General features: G+C 33.2%; 1 protein-coding gene across 2 annotated transcripts; it reads left to right on the top strand.

Annotated features, from left to right (window-relative positions):
* Window positions 1–570: 570 nt before the first annotated feature.
* On the top strand, window positions 571–16273 carry LOC126978736 (exosome component 10). 2 transcript variants are annotated; one of them, XM_050827782.1, is made up of 14 exons: window positions 571–747; window positions 1422–1609; window positions 2982–3189; window positions 4915–5072; window positions 7076–7293; window positions 7488–7606; window positions 7778–7941; window positions 8129–8312; window positions 10552–10700; window positions 11568–11706; window positions 13020–13138; window positions 13649–13745; window positions 14621–14704; window positions 16027–16273. In XM_050827782.1, the coding sequence occupies exons 1-14, from the start codon at window positions 685–687 to the stop codon at window positions 16198–16200; spliced, it is 2064 nt and encodes a 687-aa protein (XP_050683739.1). In that variant the 5' UTR covers window positions 571–684; the 3' UTR covers window positions 16201–16273. The 2 variants fall into 2 exon arrangements, with proteins under 2 accessions (XP_050683739.1, XP_050683738.1); XM_050827781.1 differs by lacking the exon at window positions 571–747 and adding an exon at window positions 946–965.
* Window positions 16274–21192: the final 4919 nt, after the last annotated feature.

Genomic DNA, 21192 nt, shown 5'->3' with positions numbered 1-21192 from the left:
TAACTGGGGCCATGAAATCTAGTCTATTGAATGCATTACAAGTAGAGTGTAATGAACTCCCGCTTCATTTAAGGCGCCAGTTTTTGTCTCAACGTCTATTTTTTCGTGTTTTACAATTTTCAAATAGCCTCTTGATAACCACATTAAATACTCTCACGGGACTCATTGAATCATCAAGTTATTATATTACCTAACGTATTTTATCTGAAAATAATAGTTTCTTTCAATTTTATTTTTGTACATATTTATTTACCAACATATATTTAATATTAACCATATCAAATATCAAAAGTCTCGTGTTGTAAAATTTTATAGCGCGATTCGTTTCCCTACCTTAAAATAAATAAGAACACTCTGAAGTAGAACATACAAGAAAACTTCCAATGTGAATCAATGAAAAAAAGCTTGAAGCGGATGCATGTAATGTGCAAAAGCTCCAAAAAGGATTGAAATAAAAAAAGGAGCTTAAAAATATTATACGTGAGTACCTACGGCTGTATGGGCTTGAACCCTTTGCCTGTCCTAATAATGGACGAAGAAACAAAAAAAAAATAGACAAGAATACCTACTACCTATTTATGTTTGTAATTTTGTAGTTGTAACTTGTAATAAATATTTTATAAGTGTATGAAGTGTGCATAAAGTGTGGGGAATTATAAGTAGAAATTAATTAACAAATCCAAAATGAATTCTGAATTAAATCCACAAGCAACCGACTTTTACGAAAGTTTAAAACTATTAACACAGGTTAGGTAGTACTGTTTGTTTATGTTTTTAGCTACGAGGGCTTCGAAAACTTAGAAAAATGAGGGTGTTCCTGTAATACTTAATTGTAACATATCACATCGTGCCTCGTTCATTTGATGCGACTCTTCGATTAAAGCATGTCTCTTTCCAAGATAAGTGTTAATTCAAAGTTGGATCCTGAGGCACCGGTATTCCGTACGCGTGGTTATCCTGCGAAAGTACCTAACTATTTAATTTTATTTACAACAACTAAGTTTTTGTCTTTTTCAATTTTAAATGGCTATGTAGTTAGAAGTGGCGTCTTTTCAAATTACCTACATTTCAAAACTAATATTCGAGACTTATAAATTCTACCAATCCATCAACCTTAATTTATATTATTAACTATATTCTAATATTACCTTTATTGTAACTATGTACATATTGTCCAAACTTGTACTTTAATGGATTAATCAGTTTTTGATTTTTGTTTAAATTCTTAGAACTCATACAACAATTTCTACATTATATCTAAGAGATTTCCACCTATGTTATCTCGGAGCCTTAAGGCGTAGAGGCTTGAAATTTGGTAGGAAAATTCCTATTCCTTTTCCCAAGGTTTTCTATTATGAATAGAACAACACCTGTCATGTTAGCCAGTTATTATAACATTTATACCTAAATCTTTGTTACAGAATGGTCTATCATCAATACAAAAAGCTGTAAAATGTGTTGCTAGTACACCAGCAGGGTCATCTTACAAAGTGTATCAAACATTTGATTCCTTTAAGAAAGTCACTGGTCTTATTGGTGATGATACTATCAAATTATCAAATACAATCTATGGGGATAATATGTCTGGAGTCTTAAAAAATTATAAGATGTAAGTAATTAAGATTTATGTATAAATTATTTTTGTTCAAAGTAATGAATTCTTTTAATTTTTTTTAATTAGCTAAAACACATTCTGTTCAAATCATCTTTTGAGCTGTAATGGTAAGCTATGAGTTCATATTTGTAAATGTAACAATTTGTAAAGTACATAACGAAACTAGTTTGTTATATTGTTGGTCATAACACAAGAGATAGAGAGACATTAGGTATAGCATTTGATAAATAAAAAGCTAAACACATATTCACACGCACCCAAAATTATATAAAAAATAGTTATTGTTGTCATGATTTGTTTCATAACCACCATTGTTAGTCACCTTAAAATTTGTCAATGTTTGTTTTCTTTGACATTTTACATGGCTGTCCTAATTTGGGGGTCGAGGGTAATTTTAAGCAAAATTGTATTTTTAAGTAAACAAATAGTTTACTTTTAATTGTAATAGTATTTATGGACTAAGTATGATATATATTCTGCCTGCCATATATGTGAAGTATACAAAATATCTTAAATTCATACTGGAAAGACATGCACTATACTCTACAAGACACAATGTATATAATTGTCTTTTTTTTTAACTAACAATGGGTAAGTATTTTATTATAAGTTTGAATAAATATTATCTACAACCAGAACATTTATTTATTAACAAAATAGTTATAGTCTTAAAAATCAGGCTAATATTTGAACCCTGATTATCCGAATGTCAATCAACCAAATGACCACTTATTTGAACTACTACCCCTGCACGAACCGCATAACAGTACTTGTGCACTTTTCGCGACTTGTTAAGGTCATTAAACGAATTTTTGCCACATGAAAGTAAACTCTAAATTTCCTAAAGGATCTACGATGACGATCCCGCATACCAAATAATGCAGGATAGCGAAATTTTAGACCTCATGACTAATAAGGCTGACGCCACCGCGAGCACCTCATCAACTACAAGTTCAGATAATTAAGATGAAACATAATTGGTGCTTCTGAAGCGTTTACTTGTTTAGAAATTGACTTGAGATGGTTTGAAACACATGCTGAAAATTACCAGTATCAAATACCTATGCTTACAAAAGTATGTGACCCAGCCGGTTGGCTGGCTTGCTTCTTCAGATGAAGATTTGAAGATTTTTTAAAGGTTAATTGTAACTGGTACAAACTTGTTTTACTACAAAAGTATCCGAACTTATTTTGTTTAATTCCTATTTATCATTAAAGTTGCAGTAAATATGGAGATCATTTACCTGTACATAAATATTTATAGCTGAATAAATATATGGAAGTAAATTAATATTTACTTAATATTTTTATTTTATGTACAAACACTTTTATAAGTCTGAGTGCATTACATTTTTTTCATTCACAGGAACAGTAAATCAGATGGGGATGATGAAAAATTATCGGATGTAAATACAAATGTCATTGATTTCATACGTTTAAGTATGGACAATATTAAGAATAGTCAAGTTTCTAATATTCATAATGCTCAATCTGACAGTATGGAACATTCTTCTCAAGACACCTTTGTGCCTTGTTTAACTTTCAAAAGAAGGAGCAACAATTTGAATGCTGTGGTAAATATTAACCCTGTACCCTTAAGAATCTACAGAAATTCTTTTAATTTAAATAGGCATATAAATAACAATATAAACCCTATCCTATATATTATATAAACCCAGTACGAAATACATACCTAATTAATAGAATTTGTTGTCATGAAGAACTATCATAGTTCCTAATAGAGAGTTTCTATCGCCCTGCCTGACCCACATTAACAGATGAAGCCCTTGATGTCTTGTTCATAAGCAGATGGAATACCTTCAAATCAACAGAAATAAAGTTGACCTGGTGATATAATTTTCATTTCTGACACAACACTTAGTATTTGTCAGAATTTTATACGTAATTCTCAGACAATTAATATAATCATTTTTGAATTGTTTAATAAATATGTTTTATGTTAAATTTAGAAAGAAGCTTAACATTTGTTCTTTTGAATATCAAGATTTATAATGCAATTTAGCAAATATTTACTATGTCTTACATGAATTATCCAATTTAATAAAAAAAAGCTTGTATCTTTATTTGTGACAATTTTGACGCATCATATATATTATTATAGCTTGGGAGCTTAGATTAAGGATTGGTCTCAGCTGCGCTCCAAGTAGATACCGCATTACCTAAGAACAATAGCTTTTTTATTATGGCAACCATTAGGTGCTTGTGTGTGGCATCTTGGCACTCAATGGCATCATTCAAAACTTGAAATTATTACATTGAAATTAATAAAATACAAAATACTTACTGATGTAATGTGATCCCAGCGTCTTTCTTATTTCTTGTTCTATTATTTTTACAGTCTTACTACGCAACCCGTTATTTTAGTTTCAATTATTAGTAAAGTGAATGCAAACGTAAACATTGTGGCATGTTAATGTCACACTTTGTTTGTCAGACTGGCTCGAGTACGCCCACTTGGTCGTAGTATTAGTTGCCGCACTTTGCGACTACGCCTGCGGTATCTAGTTGGAGCGCACATAGACCAATCCTTAATCTAAGCTTGAGCTATCTGAGCTTGATACCAAAATATAATGTAACATCAAATCTAAACATTCTTTATTCTTTATGAAAAAAAGGGACGAGACGAGCAGGACGTTCAGCTGATGGTAATTGATACGCCCTACCCATTACAATGCAATGCCGCTCAGGTTGCTTGAAAAAAATCTGATTGGCACTACAATTGCGCTCGTCACCTTGAGACATAAGATGTTAAGTCTCATTTGCCCAGTAATTTCACTAGCTACGGCACCCTCCAGACACAGTAATGTTTACACACCACTGCTTCACGGCAGAAATAGGCACCGTTGTGGTACCCATAATCTAGCCGGCTTCCTGTGCAAAGGAGCCTCCCACTGGTAAATTATTTTACATTACTGTGATTCCACATACTAAGTGATATTTTCTTTAAATTTTCTTTAGAGGTTCTTACTGTAATATTCAACCACTCTATGTGGATTATTATATGCATGTAAAATGTGTTTTGTTGAAAAGAGGATTTCATAACATATGTATGTTAATTAATGTTGAAATGTTTATTTCTTACAATCATTGAAGGTTATTTACAAACTGGTTTTATAGTTTCTTATTATTCTGTACTATTAATATTTTCTCACCCTGATTAACTGTTAGTGTAGCAGTAAATTACTTTGACCAGATAAGTAATTATTTGTAATGCTTTATTTTTATTGAATATCATTTAATAAATTAATGGTATTCATAAAAAAATGTTATTTCTATAGCATTATCCAACTCCTCAAGTGCATGTTCAGAGGCCACAGTTCAAAATACCTGTAGACAATTCAGAGAATTTTTGGATCCCGAAGATAGCTTATAAACCTAATGCTGAAAAACCACTAGAACTGATGACACTCTATAATAAAGATGGAGTTCCTTGCGGGTAAGGTTTTTTTTTTTTTTTAAATAAAAATTCATAATCTATATCTGAATCCAGTGTCCGGGTGTTTGTTTCCAGTGAACTCTCCTAAACTAATGAATGGATATTAATGGGGATTAGTTCATGGAGTGCAGTTTAGTCCAACTTGAGAGATGGATAGTTTTTATTTTGATTTGGACCCCATAATATTATTTTTATTATATAATTATATAAAATAATTATTTTTATTTCCAATATTTGTTTTATATTGATATATTTTCTGTGAGAGAATATATTAACGCACAGTTTGACAGATATGGTGTAAAACATTTTCATTATAAGAAAAGGAAGCATATTTTACGAAGTAATTCTTTATGTTATGAAATATTATTGAAAAATTCAATAAAGTATTTTATTTATTATGTACAGAATAACGTCTGTCAGGTCAGCTAGTAACATCAATACATTTTAGCTAGTGTTTGACAGGATTGGCCATCTGTTAGTCCTTTTTCAATCAATGATTTTTACTACATAATGCTATTGATTAGCTAGAGGCCCCGGGTTCGAATCTCGGTAGGTGCAATCATTTATATGATGAATATGGATGTTTGTTTCCGTGTCATGGATGTTTATATGTATTTATGTATGTTTAAGTAAGTATATTGTATTAAATATATAGTTGATTTGTACCCATAGTACAGGCTATGCCTAGTTTGGGACAAGATAATTTGTGTAAAAGTATGTCAATTTTATTATATTATTATAATTATCTATTCCACAAAATTCTTTGACATATAAAAAGTCACATATATGCCATTTATAATTATGGAGTCGTTTACAACACAACAGCGTATTTTGATTGTCCAAATTTATTATGAAAATGGTCGACATTGACGTCCTACTGAGCGTGCAATTGGCAAAATTATTGGTCGTTTTGAAGAAACTAGTTCAGTGGAAGGTCGTAGACCGTATCAACATGTTCATCCAGCTCGTACTCCTGATGCAGTGGCAACTGTTAGTGAAAGTGTTAGTAATGAACCAAGCACATCAACCAGACATCGTTCACAGGAACTAAACATTTCTCGAACCACATTACGACGCATTTTTTAATGTTGATCTTCATTTGCATCCGTACAAAATTCAACTAACTCAACAATTAAAACCAAGTCTGGTTCATTGGATGCTTGAACGAAATGAACGTTTTTCATCAAAAATCAACAAGCGGTCCAACAATCCATTTATTGTCAACAAAATTTGCTGATCGCTTATTTTCAAGAAATTCTGAAGTTCCTTGGCCACCAAGAAAGGATTTAACACCACTTGATTATTTTTTGTTGGGTTATTTGAAAGCTAAGATGTATGCTAATCATCCACAAACAATAATTGTTGTTGAATTATTCAACATCTTAAAAACAACATTCGAACTTTATATACCTTCAACATAGAACCTCCTTTCAATATTAATGAAAGTTTTGACTTTTCATCCCAAAATGTGTGTTTAATTTACAAATGAAAAAAGGACTAACAGATGGCCCATCATTTATAAAACTGCTGTGGAGAAACATGCCTTTTGCTTTTATCATTGTCACTCCTCGATTGTCCTCCCTTCTATGACATATTGCGATATAAAATGATCACTGTAAACAATTTTTCAAACCACATCACATTTGTTACATCTACAATTAGCACCTATATTATATTATACTACATTATGTAAGTGTTAACCTCAAAAAACGCGGCACGAAACCATGATATATAAATCTAAACTGTTGGAAACATTTTACACTTTTTTTTTTATGGAATAGGTCCTCCTATTCCATAAACGTGTGTACGGGTCACCTGGTGTTAAGTGATCACCGCCGCCCACATTCTCTTGCAACACCAGAGGAATCACAAGAGCGTTGCCGGCCTTTAAGGAAGGTGTACGCGCTTATTTGAAGGTACCCATGTCGTATCGTCCCGGAAACACCGCACAAGGAAGCTCATTCCACTTTAACCGCTGTCCATAATAAAATATCACTTTACAGAATCGAGCATCCGTATAAGTATGAGTTGGAATTATATCAGCCTCCAAAATGGGCATTGGAACCCGATAAAGAAAGCCACAATTTTCCGCGGAAACTTAACGAGACGCCGTTGACTTTCATCAATACACAATCTCAGTTAAATGACTTATTAAGGCACTTGGAAACAGTTACCGAATTTGCTGTGGACCTTGAACATCATTCCTACCGTTCATATCTTGGTAAGCTATTTCTTTTTTATTTTCAAATTGATTGCCAATTGAATCCACTCTATTATAAACTTATTAGGAAAAAACCAAAATGTGACTATAAATAAAATAAGTAATAAATGTAATAGTGTGATTTCTATTAATTTCTTTTAATGGCCCCCAGACAGATATTAATATGTTAATTAATTATTTACATTTTATTCCAGGTATTACTTGTTTAATGCAGATAACAACAAATGGGGGAGACTTTATAATAGATCCCTTTGCTGTATCAGAGCATATACATCAGCTCAACCAAGTATTTACTAATCCCGAAATACTAAAGGTACCCAAAATACTAAGTTACAATGAATTATACAATATGATTACTTTTTCGTTCTCTAGTTGATATTGTAGTTGTTGTATCTGTACATTTGAATAAAATCTAAGAATCTATTTGTAACATAGAGCTTTCTTCTTAATTCACATTAATTTCTATACCAGAAATTGTTTTTAGATATTTCACGGAGCGAAACACGACATTGCATGGATGCAGCGTGATTTGGGGCTGTATGTTGTGGGAATGTTTGATACACAGAAGGCGGCCAGCATTCTCAATAAATCTAGAACCACTCTGCAATATATTGTGTTTGAATACTGCCATGTTGAACTTGATAAAAGGTAATTTTATAAATTTTCTTGAGCCTATTTCACTTATTTTTTTTTTAATGGCAGAGGATGAGAAACATACATACAGGTCAGTTTATTACATTGTCCCATTGAATATTGAAGAAACGTATATGGTATAGGGTATCCAATAGTAAATAAAATCTTCATCTTATTTTGGTGGGTGGATATTTATTTTCAGATTTCAACTTGCTGATTGGCGTGTGCGCCCCATACCGGAGGAAATGTTAGAATACGCCCGTTCAGATACTCATTATCTGCTCTATGTTTGGCATGAAATGAAGAAGGAACTTTTGAAAGCTGGCCACGGCTCCACAGATAAGCTCTTAGAAGTATTCGAAAACAGCAAGGCTTTATGCTTGAATGTAAGTTTATATCTATAACTAATATTATAAAGAGTTAAAGTTTGCGAGGTTAAGGGGAAATCTGGACTTATTTAGTCAATCAACTTTCAAGATTCTGTTACTAATAGAAAGCCACATTATCTGTAAAAGTCATCGGCTATATAATAACCCGAAAAATTACAATACTTTTTCGTGGTAGTCAAATTTGCAAAATAAATAGGAGTAAGACGGTTGAACGTAAACGTTTTTTCTACAAACGCTGCCTTAACGATGAGATATATATTGATTGATTTCTATAAATGCATGTTACAGCTAAGGAACACAAACCGATATGGTTACACTACTATTAAATGCGGACGAATTCACGGGTAACAGGTAGTTTTTAAATAACTTTAATTAGCTGTACAACTTAACTGCTTAAGTTTGATTTTTTTTTTGTTACACCTGTGAATGATATTATTATGTGTTTAGTATTGAAACACTAATAATGGGTGAATATTAAAATTTATTATCTGGCAATATTATCACTGAACATGATAAGAGTAGACCAGAAGTCAGAGCAAGAAAATTAATGTTTAATTTCAGTTGTACACGAGTTTAAATCATTTTATCCAATTTTAAAAATAAAGTTCATAACCTCGACAATAATGCTATTTATTAAAGTTCAACTACAGCAACAGTATTGGTGATCATTATGACCATTGTACCCTTTGAGCTAAGTGTGGTAAGTGATCATTTAAAAAAATGGTGACCAACACTGTTCGCCCTGTGCTTCCCTAGGGAATAAAAAGAATAGGAAAGTCCCAGACCCAAGGGTGTCGTAAGAGGCGACTTAGGGCATTTACCAGTGGGACTTCTTTGCACAGGAGCCGACAAGATTATAGGTACCACAAGGGTGCCTTTTTCTGGCGAAGCAGTAATGTGTAAGCATTAGTGTATTTCGATCTGATGGTCGCTGTAGCTAGTAAAACTACTGGGCAAATAAGACTTAACATTTTATGTCTCATGGCGACGAGCGCAATTGTAGTGCCGCTCAGAGGGTTTTGGGTTTTCCAACAATCCTGAGCGGCACTGAATTGTCATCGCAGGGCGTATCAATTACCATCAGCTGAACGTCCTGCTCGTCTCGTCCCGAAGTGTCATAAAAAATCTTACCTTATATATTATTACATTCGAATTTCCTAGACGATTGGAAGAAGTAACGGACTAGCCACTTTTTTGGCATACTGCCTTCTTCCACTTGCATCAAACGCCTCATGCATATGCATATCTCAAAGTAATAGAAGATCATCAAATGGACCTGATCATATTGTGTACTTAGTTTGGCCTTTCTCATTACACCCATTTTTTTTGTCTACATTATCTGCACATTTATGCAGTCGATTAATTTTACCGATATATATCTATGACTAAATCACCCCCACGAGTGATAAGGCCCTAATCTCATACTTCCCACATCTTCTAATTTCACCGTATTTCAATTTCTCTCAAACATACGACTCTTGTCAAATTTGCACTTTTTTATCTCTCGTACATAAATTATTCCTCATATACAATTTGACTTGTTCTACTGCCTCTTCCATAAATTAATACAATACATTAATTTCTCAAATATCATTATTGTCGACTTAAGCAAATTAACTAACAATTTCTTTTGTTAAACCCCTCATGAGCAAACATTACATAGCTTTTCTGTCGATGCTGCTTAAATCCTTTATTCAAAATATTGGATACTATATCTTTGATTTTTAATAAATTATTGATCTTACTAGCTGACCCAACAGACGTTGCTCGGGACATAATAAATAAAGTACTGTTTTTTATGAAACTGTCAATAATTTTTCATAATATCAAGAATTATTTCGTAAAATATGCTCCCTGTTGTTATAATAAAATTGTTTCACAGCAGAACTATCAATAAATTCTCTCATAGAAAATAGATACATTTAAAACAAATATAGGAAATAAAAATAATTATGGGTCCCAAATCGAAATAACAACAATCCTATCTCTCAAGTTGGACTAAACTGCACTTCATGAACTAATCCCCATTAAAATCCGTTCATTAGTTTAGGGAGTTCCCTGGAAACAAAGATATGGACACCTAATTGGGTAACATACTTTCGATATCAGTTAAAAGTTTTTTGATATCTGTAATAGGCACGGAGTAATCGCCTGGCCACACTAATTAACCATTTCAATATTTCTCTGTGACTGTACTCTTTTGAGTTAAACTTATTTGACTTTGAATTTATTTCAGCGTTACGAGAAACCAGTAGTCACAGACGAGAAGATCATTAAATCATACGAGAAAACCAAGAAGACATTTAATGCTCGTCAACTGCATGCGTTGAAGTATCTTTACAAATGGCGCGATACGCAAGCGCGGGAGTTGGATGAAAGTCCGGAGTGGGTTTCTTTTTTAAATATATTTTTTAGTTACAAAAAGTAAAATGGGATTTGAGATTTGGAACCGCTTATGGTTAGTGGGGTGGAACAGGCTGGAACAAAATGGAGAAAGTAAAAAGAAAATATACTTAATTATGGCAACTATATGTATTATTATGTAAGTTCAAGATGTATGTACTTTATCGTACATCGCTTCGCTTTTGTGTGGTAAAACCGATCCTCACATGAAACATATTAATATTTTTTCGCTATGCATTTGTCTGTAACTTTTTACAAAAGGTTGCTAATTTAAATACAAATTAAAAATTATAAATAAAATGTATTATACAACTAGCTGACCCGACAGACGTTGTTCTGTATATAATAAATAAAATAATGTTTTTATATGAATTTGTTAATAATATATCATAACATCAAAAATTACTTCGTAAAATATGCACCCTGCTGTCGTAATGAAATTGTTTCAAAGCAGAACTGTCAAACTGTGCGTCATTAAATTCTCTCATAGAAATTATGTATGGACACATCAAAGGAAAAACAAATTTGTTGTTTTTATTTAATTTAGCAGCATTTTCCTATTTATTCACCTTTTAAAACTTCTCTGGACTTCCACAAATAATTCAAGACCAAAATTAGCCAAATCGGTCCAGAGGTTCTCGAGTTTTAGCGAGACTAACGAACAGCAATTCATTTTTATATATATAGATATTACTTAATGTAATATTAAAGAGATAGCATTTGGTTATTATATTTTGAGATTGAATAAGAGCAATTAATTGTTTATTATTTTAATAGTAACTGAGTATTTGTTGTGGCTTAGCAATATTTACAAAGGTCTGTAATAAAACATTTGATACCTGTTTTCAGATATTTGCTGCCAAGTCACATGCTTATGGCACTTGCTGAGAAACTTCCACGTGATATTCAAGGAATCAACGCTTGCTGTAATCCGATGCCGCCATTTGTCAAGCAAAATACTATCGAATTACATAATATTTTGAAAGCGGTAATTATGCTTTCGTTTCAGATAAGAATAACAGATAATAAATCAAAGTCAAAATACTTAAAGAACAGGATATATCCCAACTAAATTCCAAATACTAAAAGATCAGAACATATCCCAATTACAGTCCAAATTAACTACTGGGCAAATGAGACTTAACATCTTACATCTTAAGGTGACGAGCGCAATTGTAGCGCTGCTCACAATTATTAGGTTTTTTAAGAATCCTGAGCAGCACTGCATTGTAATTGGCAGGGTGTTTCAATTACCATCAGCTGAATGTCCTGTTCTTCTCGTCCCTTATTGTCATGAAAGTGATTTAACCCTAAATTTAAATAATAAAAAAAACAAGAAATGTTCGTAGTTAATAAAAGTAAATCCATCAGTGGTAGTGTTTACTGATGTATATTATTGAGTCTACTTACTTGAGTTACAAGTCTTGGGTACTGTTTGTAGTTGCTACGCGAGTCCCGAGACTTCGTTGTTGGAATAGTAAGAAGTTTTTATATGTATTGGTCTGTTTGAGTAAGTAAGTTCAGCGTTCAGTACGAACACAGATTCTAAAATCATAATCACCTCTAAGATAATATCAGCTGTGTCGCTACAAAATAGCTTTCTCGGGCTAAAATGGACATAATGAATATAGTGCAAAGCATCCTAATTCGTACATGGTCCTTCGAGACGGATTTAAACGTGCGACCTATGAAAAGTGATCAGTGTGCATTTAAACTATATCGTGGTACCGTGGCCCGATCAACGATAAACCATGTTTTAGTGTATATGATAATTATAAATTTGTATTAGATTATTACTGATTTTATTATTTTCTTAGTTTTTCTTCTTTTTTCGGGAGTATGTTCGGGCTAAAACTAAAACATAATCGGTGTTTTAGTGTTTTTGTTACCGTGCGCGATCGTCTCATTTACGGCCGTTTTCAATAACCTATCTATCCTTAGTTTAACTTACTAGAGGTAGACTATCGACAGATAGCATTGGACCATAACTAATAATATAACTATATTAGACATAACCATGGATAGATAAGATCTTGTCATTAAACGGTGATCGCAATATATCCGTAACTGGAAATACGTTGTTGAAAACGGCCGTAAGTGAGTGCAAAATTGACAGTCGATCGCGTCGCGTGATCGACAGCTACCAATTAAACTTAATATTATATAGTGCATCTTTATAATACTGTATTACTTAGTAGAACTCATATCGTAGTTTAAACAGCATAGCACAATAATTCGTACATAGCTCAGTCTCACCTATATTAATTATACGTGGACAGTAATAGACATGTTTTTATACAGTGCCGTGAACTGCCCGAAACTGCATTCGCATTTCTGGTGGAGCCCGCGAGTGCTACACCAGCACCTAAGAAGCCGAGGCTACACAGACACAAACACATCAACTACAAAGCGAAATTCAAGTAAGTTTATTGGGCGATGCGCATGAGTAGAAACTTATTTTTTATTTATTACTAGCTGACCGGACAGACATTCTCTATATAATAAATAAAATAATGTTTTTGTATGAATTTGTCAATAATATATCATAACATCAAAAATTACTTCGTAAAATATGCACCCTGCTGTCGTAATGAAATTGTTTCACAGCAGAACTGTCAAACCGTGCGTTAATAAATTCTCTCATAGAAATTATGTATGGACATATCAAAAGAAAAACAAATTTGTTGTTTTTATTTAATTTAGCAGCATTTTCCTATTTATTCACCTTTTAAGCCTTTTCTGAACTTCCACAAATAATTCAAGACCAAAATTAGCCAAATCGGTCCAGCCGTTCTCGAGTTCAGAGAACAGCAATTCATTTATATATATATATATATATATATAAACATATTACATTTAGATTTTCACAATTCTTGTACACACACAATTTAGCATTGTTGTTTTAAATATTAATAAGCTTACTTTCACAGTGAAATGGTAAGGAGGTGGTACGAGTCACTGAACACTCACTATAACCCTGCACTGTGGCCATTCATGGGATTGCGTAGAAACCCCAAGATAAAGACAGTAAGTGAAGTCTTATTATACTTAAATACACTCTTTTGCAAAAAATAACGGGCACATAGGTAAATAACCTATTTCATTTGCATCTTCAGATTATTTCATAATTCTAAGTAGCTTCTATCATCATAATACTTCACTACATTTCGATCGAATTAATGAAAAATAATCCCATAACATCAGCTAGTTGTGTATCTGTTAGTAAAATAAAAAAGCAGGCTAAAAGTCTTAAGTATTTTTAAAATAATAAGTAAAAATTACAAAAAGATACGCAGTTAACTGCAATTTTTGTTAAAGTCCGATTATGTCTTAAATTTGAATTTGGAATAAACTTTTTATACACCACAACAGTTCATAAATGTGCCACTAATATTCCCAAATGATTAAAGCCTCCTTTGGTATCGTATTTTCTTAAGGGAAGAAAAAAAATAAAACTGCCCGGTCTTTTTTGCGAATTACTTTATCACTTTTTTTTTCTATCACTTGATTTTTCTTTTAACTTAAAATTTTGCGTCGTGCTGTCAGGAAAAACTCAGTCGTTGATACATTAATGATGTTCACGATGATTTAAATTTATAACACTTTAGTGTCCTAATATGTTTATATGCGCCATGCAAACAATACAATCAACTAATGAGGTGAGCGGGCACTGGGAACTGACTGAATTGCTTATTGGTCAGGTTATGATAATAACATATCGTAAACTATCGTTACTGGCTACTGCTATTTATATAAGAATGGTTTTATTAATGTAATATCTGAAAGAGTTAGCCCTTACATCTACGCGCTATAAAGATCGATTGCCTTACCATGTCGTAAGCTTTTTTGTATCTAAATAGTTATTTATTATGTATATTTTATTCAATTGTAAACATTGGCAGCGGTCCAGACAGATGGCGAGTTCAAGGCGAATGAGATTCTCGGAGCCGTATCATCAATTCAGGTCATCTGGTCAAAAGCCCCGGGTTAGTAACTTTGTGACATTACAATTATGCGGCCTTTTTTTTAGTATTTTATGCAACAGTTGTATATGAAGTGTCAAAAAGGTGAGCGGTGTGGGTTGCAGTGAATGACGCCACGAGATTATGTAACGTGTCGCGAACAGTAATTTTTCTACTAGTCTAGTCAAAGTAAAATTACCATTTTTAAATCAAACAAAAATGAAACGAACAAATACCTGCCAACAGTTTTCGAGTTGCCGCTACAATGGGTGGGAAATATTGTATTGTATACATACTTATCTCTAGGGAGTGGTTTTATTTTAACTTCAAGGAATGGCAAAAGTGCACACATACAGCCAACGCGGGAAATGTGAAAATAACAGAGTATACCTAGCAGAATCCTTGCAAATTATATTATTAAGCTTTTTTCCTTAAATTGAGAATAAAATGTTTACTGTAATGGTTTAAATATGGAAATATTATGTGTATACTATGTATTACCTAATATTTCTATAAACATACCATACCCAGCCTAGATTTAGTTGTCTGTGGCACTATGCTTTTTTGGCCATAGAGTATAGACTTATTCAAAGACTCAATAAAGTATGCACTCATATTAGTGATCGTGATTGTATAAATGATATATAAACCTCTACTAAGAGGAGTAGAAAATATATTTATGTTAATTTTAACCGTTAGTCGTGGTCAACTAGTTTCGACTAAGGGACTTCAAATGAAGAGCATTATAATGTAATATGTTACGAATAAATAATGAAAGTGATCATTAAGGCACTTCCCTTCAAAAATAATCTGTCTTTTTCATTAAAGCTACTGTCCTAACATGAGAGAGGCTTAACTTGCATCTAGATTATTAAACTATAATTACTAAATATAATGATTATGTATTATGCTACTTATCTAGCTATGAAGGGTTCATTCAGTGAACACGCAAACAACTCAATTCTATACGAGAGATAAAAGACATTTATTTTCTCAAAATTGATTCACTTCTAACACTACCACCGCTTCGGAAACAAATGGCGCTCTGAGACAGAATAAAAGGCGTAAGAAACTCTCCCAGCATTCTTTGTTGAGCTCTTTTTAATAAAATATACAATATTGTGCTGTCATTGTTATTGCTATAAAATAAGCATAATCTAATCCCAGTCTGACCGATCACTTAGATATTCAACTGAGTAGTAGGATTTACGACAGAGCCATTTTTTAATAAAACAAAAAAAAAATGTTAAGTTTGTTTACATTTCGCAGTGTTACTGTATAAGATGTGTCTAGAATAAAATTGTAATGAATAAATTTTCTGAGGAATTTTAAAAACATGCTTACAGGCCCAAAAGAGCAACAATGGTGTAGCATCGATGAAAGAGAGTGGTGAGCATGCCACCCCATCAACGAGTAAAGCGTTTGCTGTCCCATCTTCCAATGATACTGATACAAGTGTCAAGGACTGCCACCAATATATTCACGAGTATCGTAAACCAGAACGGAAAATGAAAAAATGATTAACGAAGCACCCAAGTTTAATTAATTAACAAACGTAAGCGTAAATAAAAGAGTTTTCTATTTTGGTTTGAATTTTGTTTTATTTATGAAATGTTGCGATTTTTCGAATTCGAATTTCAACTAAAAAGATATGCTAACACGGTAAATCATAAAATTATTGCGGAATATAATCTGTATATTTATACAAAAGAGAATGTGTGTGTGTTCAGCTAAAGCTCTAAAACCGTTTAGACTTTGGCCGTCTTATTACAAAAACGATATAAGTACGGGTTTAAACTAGAACTAAATAAACCAGCTTTGTTACGGTACTAAAATTAGTACCAGGTTCAAATCGTGTGATTACGTATAAACGTATAACTACATGGACCAACTAGTACCAGAGATAGTCATGGGTTCAAAAAAATGCACAGCTTAAAATAAAACAGCCATGAACAAAGAGTGAACGACAGGTCACTGTTTCAAATCACTTAGTCGAGCAAGTTCCGTTTCATTTAACGATAATATTTTATTTAAAAACCAAAATGTGGCGTTCAGGTAGATGGTCTTGGACGTCACAGGTTATCCTGCCTAAAATCGGCAGGCCGTATCAGTCGTCACGCCAGCATTAATGAAGTCATCCGCAGGGCATTTGCCGCTCTTAATATACCAGCTGTTTTAGAGCCAAATGGTTATTACCCACCGCGATGGCAAGCGTCCTGATGGAATGACGCTGGTGGCTTGGGCACGGGGAAGGGCGCTGGTGTGGGACGCTACTTGCGTCGACACTCTGGCTCCTTCTCATGTCCAAGTTCCGTCAGTTGGTGCTGGGGCTGCTGCTTCGACTGCCGAAGACAGCAAGCGTCGCAAATATGTTGGCCTCAGTGAGTACATACATCTTTGTGCCGTTTGGTGTCGAGACACTTGGGCCAGAGGCGCGGAGAATGTTCAAAATACTATCTTCGCGCCTCAATAAGGCTACTGGAAACCCAAGCGCTGGCAGCTATTTCGGTCAACGGATCAGCCTTGCTATCCAACGCGGTAATGCTGCCAGTATTCTTGGTACGCTTCCACGTAATGATAGTTTTAATTTTATGTAGTCGTAGTATTGTAAATATAGTTATAAGATTTGTTTTGTTTGAATAATAATTATAATGTTATAAAACCAAAATAACGAAAATTTACCTTCTACTTATGATCAAACACCATATTTCACCTATAATTTAATTAAAATTACATTTTTTTTTAAAAAGTGTACAGATTAATTTAAAGAATTTTGCTGGCGTGCTTTTGACGTGGCAACCTTTTGAACCGACTCGTAAACGTATAGAGGAATAATAATATCGAGCGCGTGAATTTTGAGCATTCAAGTAGGAGGGTCCGTAACTAATACGTAAGTCGGTACTGGCTAGGAGCCGATCTCATTCCTAGCCAACAGATGTTTGAAGCGTTTAAGCAAAAAGCAATCATATATCTTGAACTTATAATGTCAAAATGTCAAGTACCTACATTGAAAATCAATCTTTGGAGAGTTAGTTACACCTACCTGTCAAAACTGGAGTATTGCATCTTCAACTTTATCTGACGTCCTATATAATATTATATTGTAGCATTTATGATATTATACAACTTATGTATAAATTGATTTAATATTATATTAAATAAGGAAACAATAAAACATACAAAACAGTTAAATAAGGAAATAAACTAATATTTTTTAATAAATCTATATTCATTATTTGCAACATAATTGTTTCTTCATCACATTTATTTGTTATAGACATCCAAAAATAATCCACTATCCGAAGATCTTGTTTTACAACTCTTAGGATAATTTGGAAATTATCAGTCGGGTGGATTTCTGGAGACCCTTTAGTATAACACACAATTCAAATAGGTTACAAAATTAAACGTTTAAATGTCAATTGTTAAATATTTTACCTTTTACAACCATTTTGTAAAAGTCTGATCTTTAATGAATTGGCAAGAAATTTATTGTCACTCTTACAAATAAATATTTACAACTTCAACATTTTACATTTTATTTATGCAATATGATATTCACACTGATGCAAAAAAAAATACTTAAAAGTTTTGACTTGTGAAAGTTAAAAAAGGAACCACACAAACACTGTAAAGAAATAAAGCTAAATTGTGAACATTTTACTACTTATGAAATAAATTACAAAGACATATATAATTTTACTACAGAAACTAAGAAATTTATAAGTTTATTATTTTTAAAAACCATTTCCCAACAGTATTTTATACATATCTAAACTCTATAATATTATTATGCCCTTACAAGGCAATTCAATTGCAATTAAAGTAATAAAATTTAAACTATAATAATACTAAGTGATTTTGCTTATAAAATTTGAAATATTTTTAAGGGATATTTAACAATTAAATAACAGAAATAAATATTGTCAATATACAGCAGGGTACTGATAAAAGAGCTGAGAGAAAAAAGCGCCGACAAAACAGGTATTTCATGATATTTACATTGATGTATTTACTTTACATGCATTGAAATTGTGGAGTACAGCACATACCACAATTGTAATATTTTAGTGTCTATATTTCCATACATGCTTCTAGACAAACTGTTGCTTCCAGAGACCAAAACATCATTCCACTGTATTTCGGGTACGGAAATGGCATCTGTTATAGGTACTTTACTTCTAAAGTACCTGTAGTAAAGTAAAGTCTAGCAACATTTTGAATATAACTACGAAATGTTAATAACTATATTGATTATTTTGATGCACTGAGACGATATTATATAGGGAAAACTTGGGGTCTTGCTCCAAAGATAAGTAGATGGTTCTAAACAGGAGTCATAAGACCAATTATCTCATACGGAGCAATAGCTTGGTGGCCCAAGACTGTGTCCTGGGACACATAATAAAAATGTTTTACTGACAGCTTGAACGTCTAATTTAGTTAAGGATTTATGATTAAATAAAATTGGAAGGGTCATTTAAATCCAGAAAAAATAAAAAATATATAAAACCTTGGTCCGGATAATCAGACACTTCTTAAAAGTAGGTAGTTGTTATGAATGTTATCCAGTACAATGACCGGATTCTAGTGTTTTAACGGATATTAATTAAAAAATATAATGGTTTCGTGTTTTGTATTAGATTGTGTTGTTACATATAACAACGCTGAGTTGTAGGTTCTCTTCACCGCTGTTAGTACTGCAATATTATCAGAGAGAATTCTGATTTTGTGGCCATGTACTTCCGTTCTTAGTACTGCCTTAGGAGCTTCCTTGGTGGCTTCACACTCACATTAGAAGATGGAGGTGTATGTGCCCAAGGGTATTTGAGTGTGTATATTCAGGTGATGTGAGAAGATGCCGCCACCTGTTCCAGCAGCCATTTTGGAGCCATCTGTGTGAATTCTTTATTCACTTATACCCGACCGGTCAGCAACCTCCTCGCATAGTTGTATGTGTTAGTTCTTTTAAAAAACATGTGTTTTAGGTATCTAATCGCATGGTGCCTCACAAAGTGGTACCTCAAAAATCCTTTGTTACTCTATTCCAGAGATTATCTGTAAGGCAGTTTTCATTCTTCTATACACCCAACAGCTTTAGACGTAGAATCGCCATTGTCGCATGTTGAAAGTGTATGTCAAGTGGTGTTAGCCCTCGGATGGTTTCAAGGGCAGATGTAGGCGTAGTGCGCATGCATCCCTTTACGGCTGTGCAAGCCAGCCCCAGGAATCGCTGCAGCTGGGTTTGTACTGTCACAAGCCACAGCTTGTGACAGTACTTGTGTCACTGACTTGTTTAACACTTATTATTACCTACCACAGAGTAGGGCTGGATACTTACGTAAGTATTAACTAATACTGACCACCAGGTCTTGCTAGAAAACCAATGCTGCGTGCATTATATTTAACTAGTCGTAGTTGCGCTTTAGTCCGACAGTACTAAGCTTTGAGGACTAAATTTTGAACTTGTATAGGTATCGAATATGCAGTCTGGAGACTGCCTACCGTAGGTATTTAAGATCTAGCGTAAGGAAAGATTTTATGAGTGGGTGTTCAATAGTTTGGTAAAAAATTACGGAAGCAAATTAAACTAAATCCTTTAACACTAGTGCTATATTTATGTATGTTCTTAACGTGGTAGGCACTGCCTAATTGCCTATATGGTATAGGCAATTAGGCAGTGCCTACAGGGGCGTGCCCCTGCTGAACACCAATATCGTTTGTTATATCGCAATGAATGTTCAGTTTGATCGCTTAGATGCTAATGAAGGAATGAATCAAATGCTCCTCTGTACACACCCCTAAGGGTTATTATCGAATGATCTCAACATTGTATCAAATAAAGAACGAAAATAAGAAAGAACAAACAAATAAACAATTTGTGTACGAGACATAAGGTCTAGATTCCCTTAAGAATACGTGGAAATTGAACTTTACCTTCTATATATATATATCTATACCGTCGTAACGGCCAAGTGCAAGTCACTCGCGCACGAAGGGTTCCGTACCATTATCTATAAAAACAGCAAAAAAAATCATCGGTTACATGGGAGTCACACTTAAATATTGATTTGAGTTTAATTTAATTATAAATTTTTAAAATGATTAATATAGTTCAATATTCTGTGAATATTTCAAGCTGTCACGGTTTATGAGATACATTAACTGTACTGGTAACAGACGGACAGAGAGATAGACGGCACCCTAAAAATCGATACAGGCTATTCAATATAAGAAACACTCACTTATTGTCTCAGTGCATCAAAATAATCAATATAGTTGTTAACATTTCGTAGTTACATTCAAAATGTTGCTAGACTTTTATATCTGAGCGAAATCGGAATAGAAAGCCCTTAACAGCCTATGCAGTGATGTCTGCATAGCATGTCATTAAATGGTTTGTTTTTGCACACAGAAGGTTAGATACCGATTGGAAGAAGAAAAATAGATAGACAGAAAAAGAAATATAGTGCCGTTACCAGAGTTTGTAGAACGAACCACTAAAATAGGAC

The sequence above is a fragment of the Leptidea sinapis genome, chromosome Z, assembly GCF_905404315.1.
Source record: "Leptidea sinapis chromosome Z, ilLepSina1.1, whole genome shotgun sequence".
NCBI lineage: Eukaryota > Metazoa > Arthropoda > Insecta > Lepidoptera > Pieridae > Leptidea > Leptidea sinapis.
Note: the sequence above shows the minus strand (reverse complement) of the source record. Positions and strands in the feature narration are given on the sequence as shown.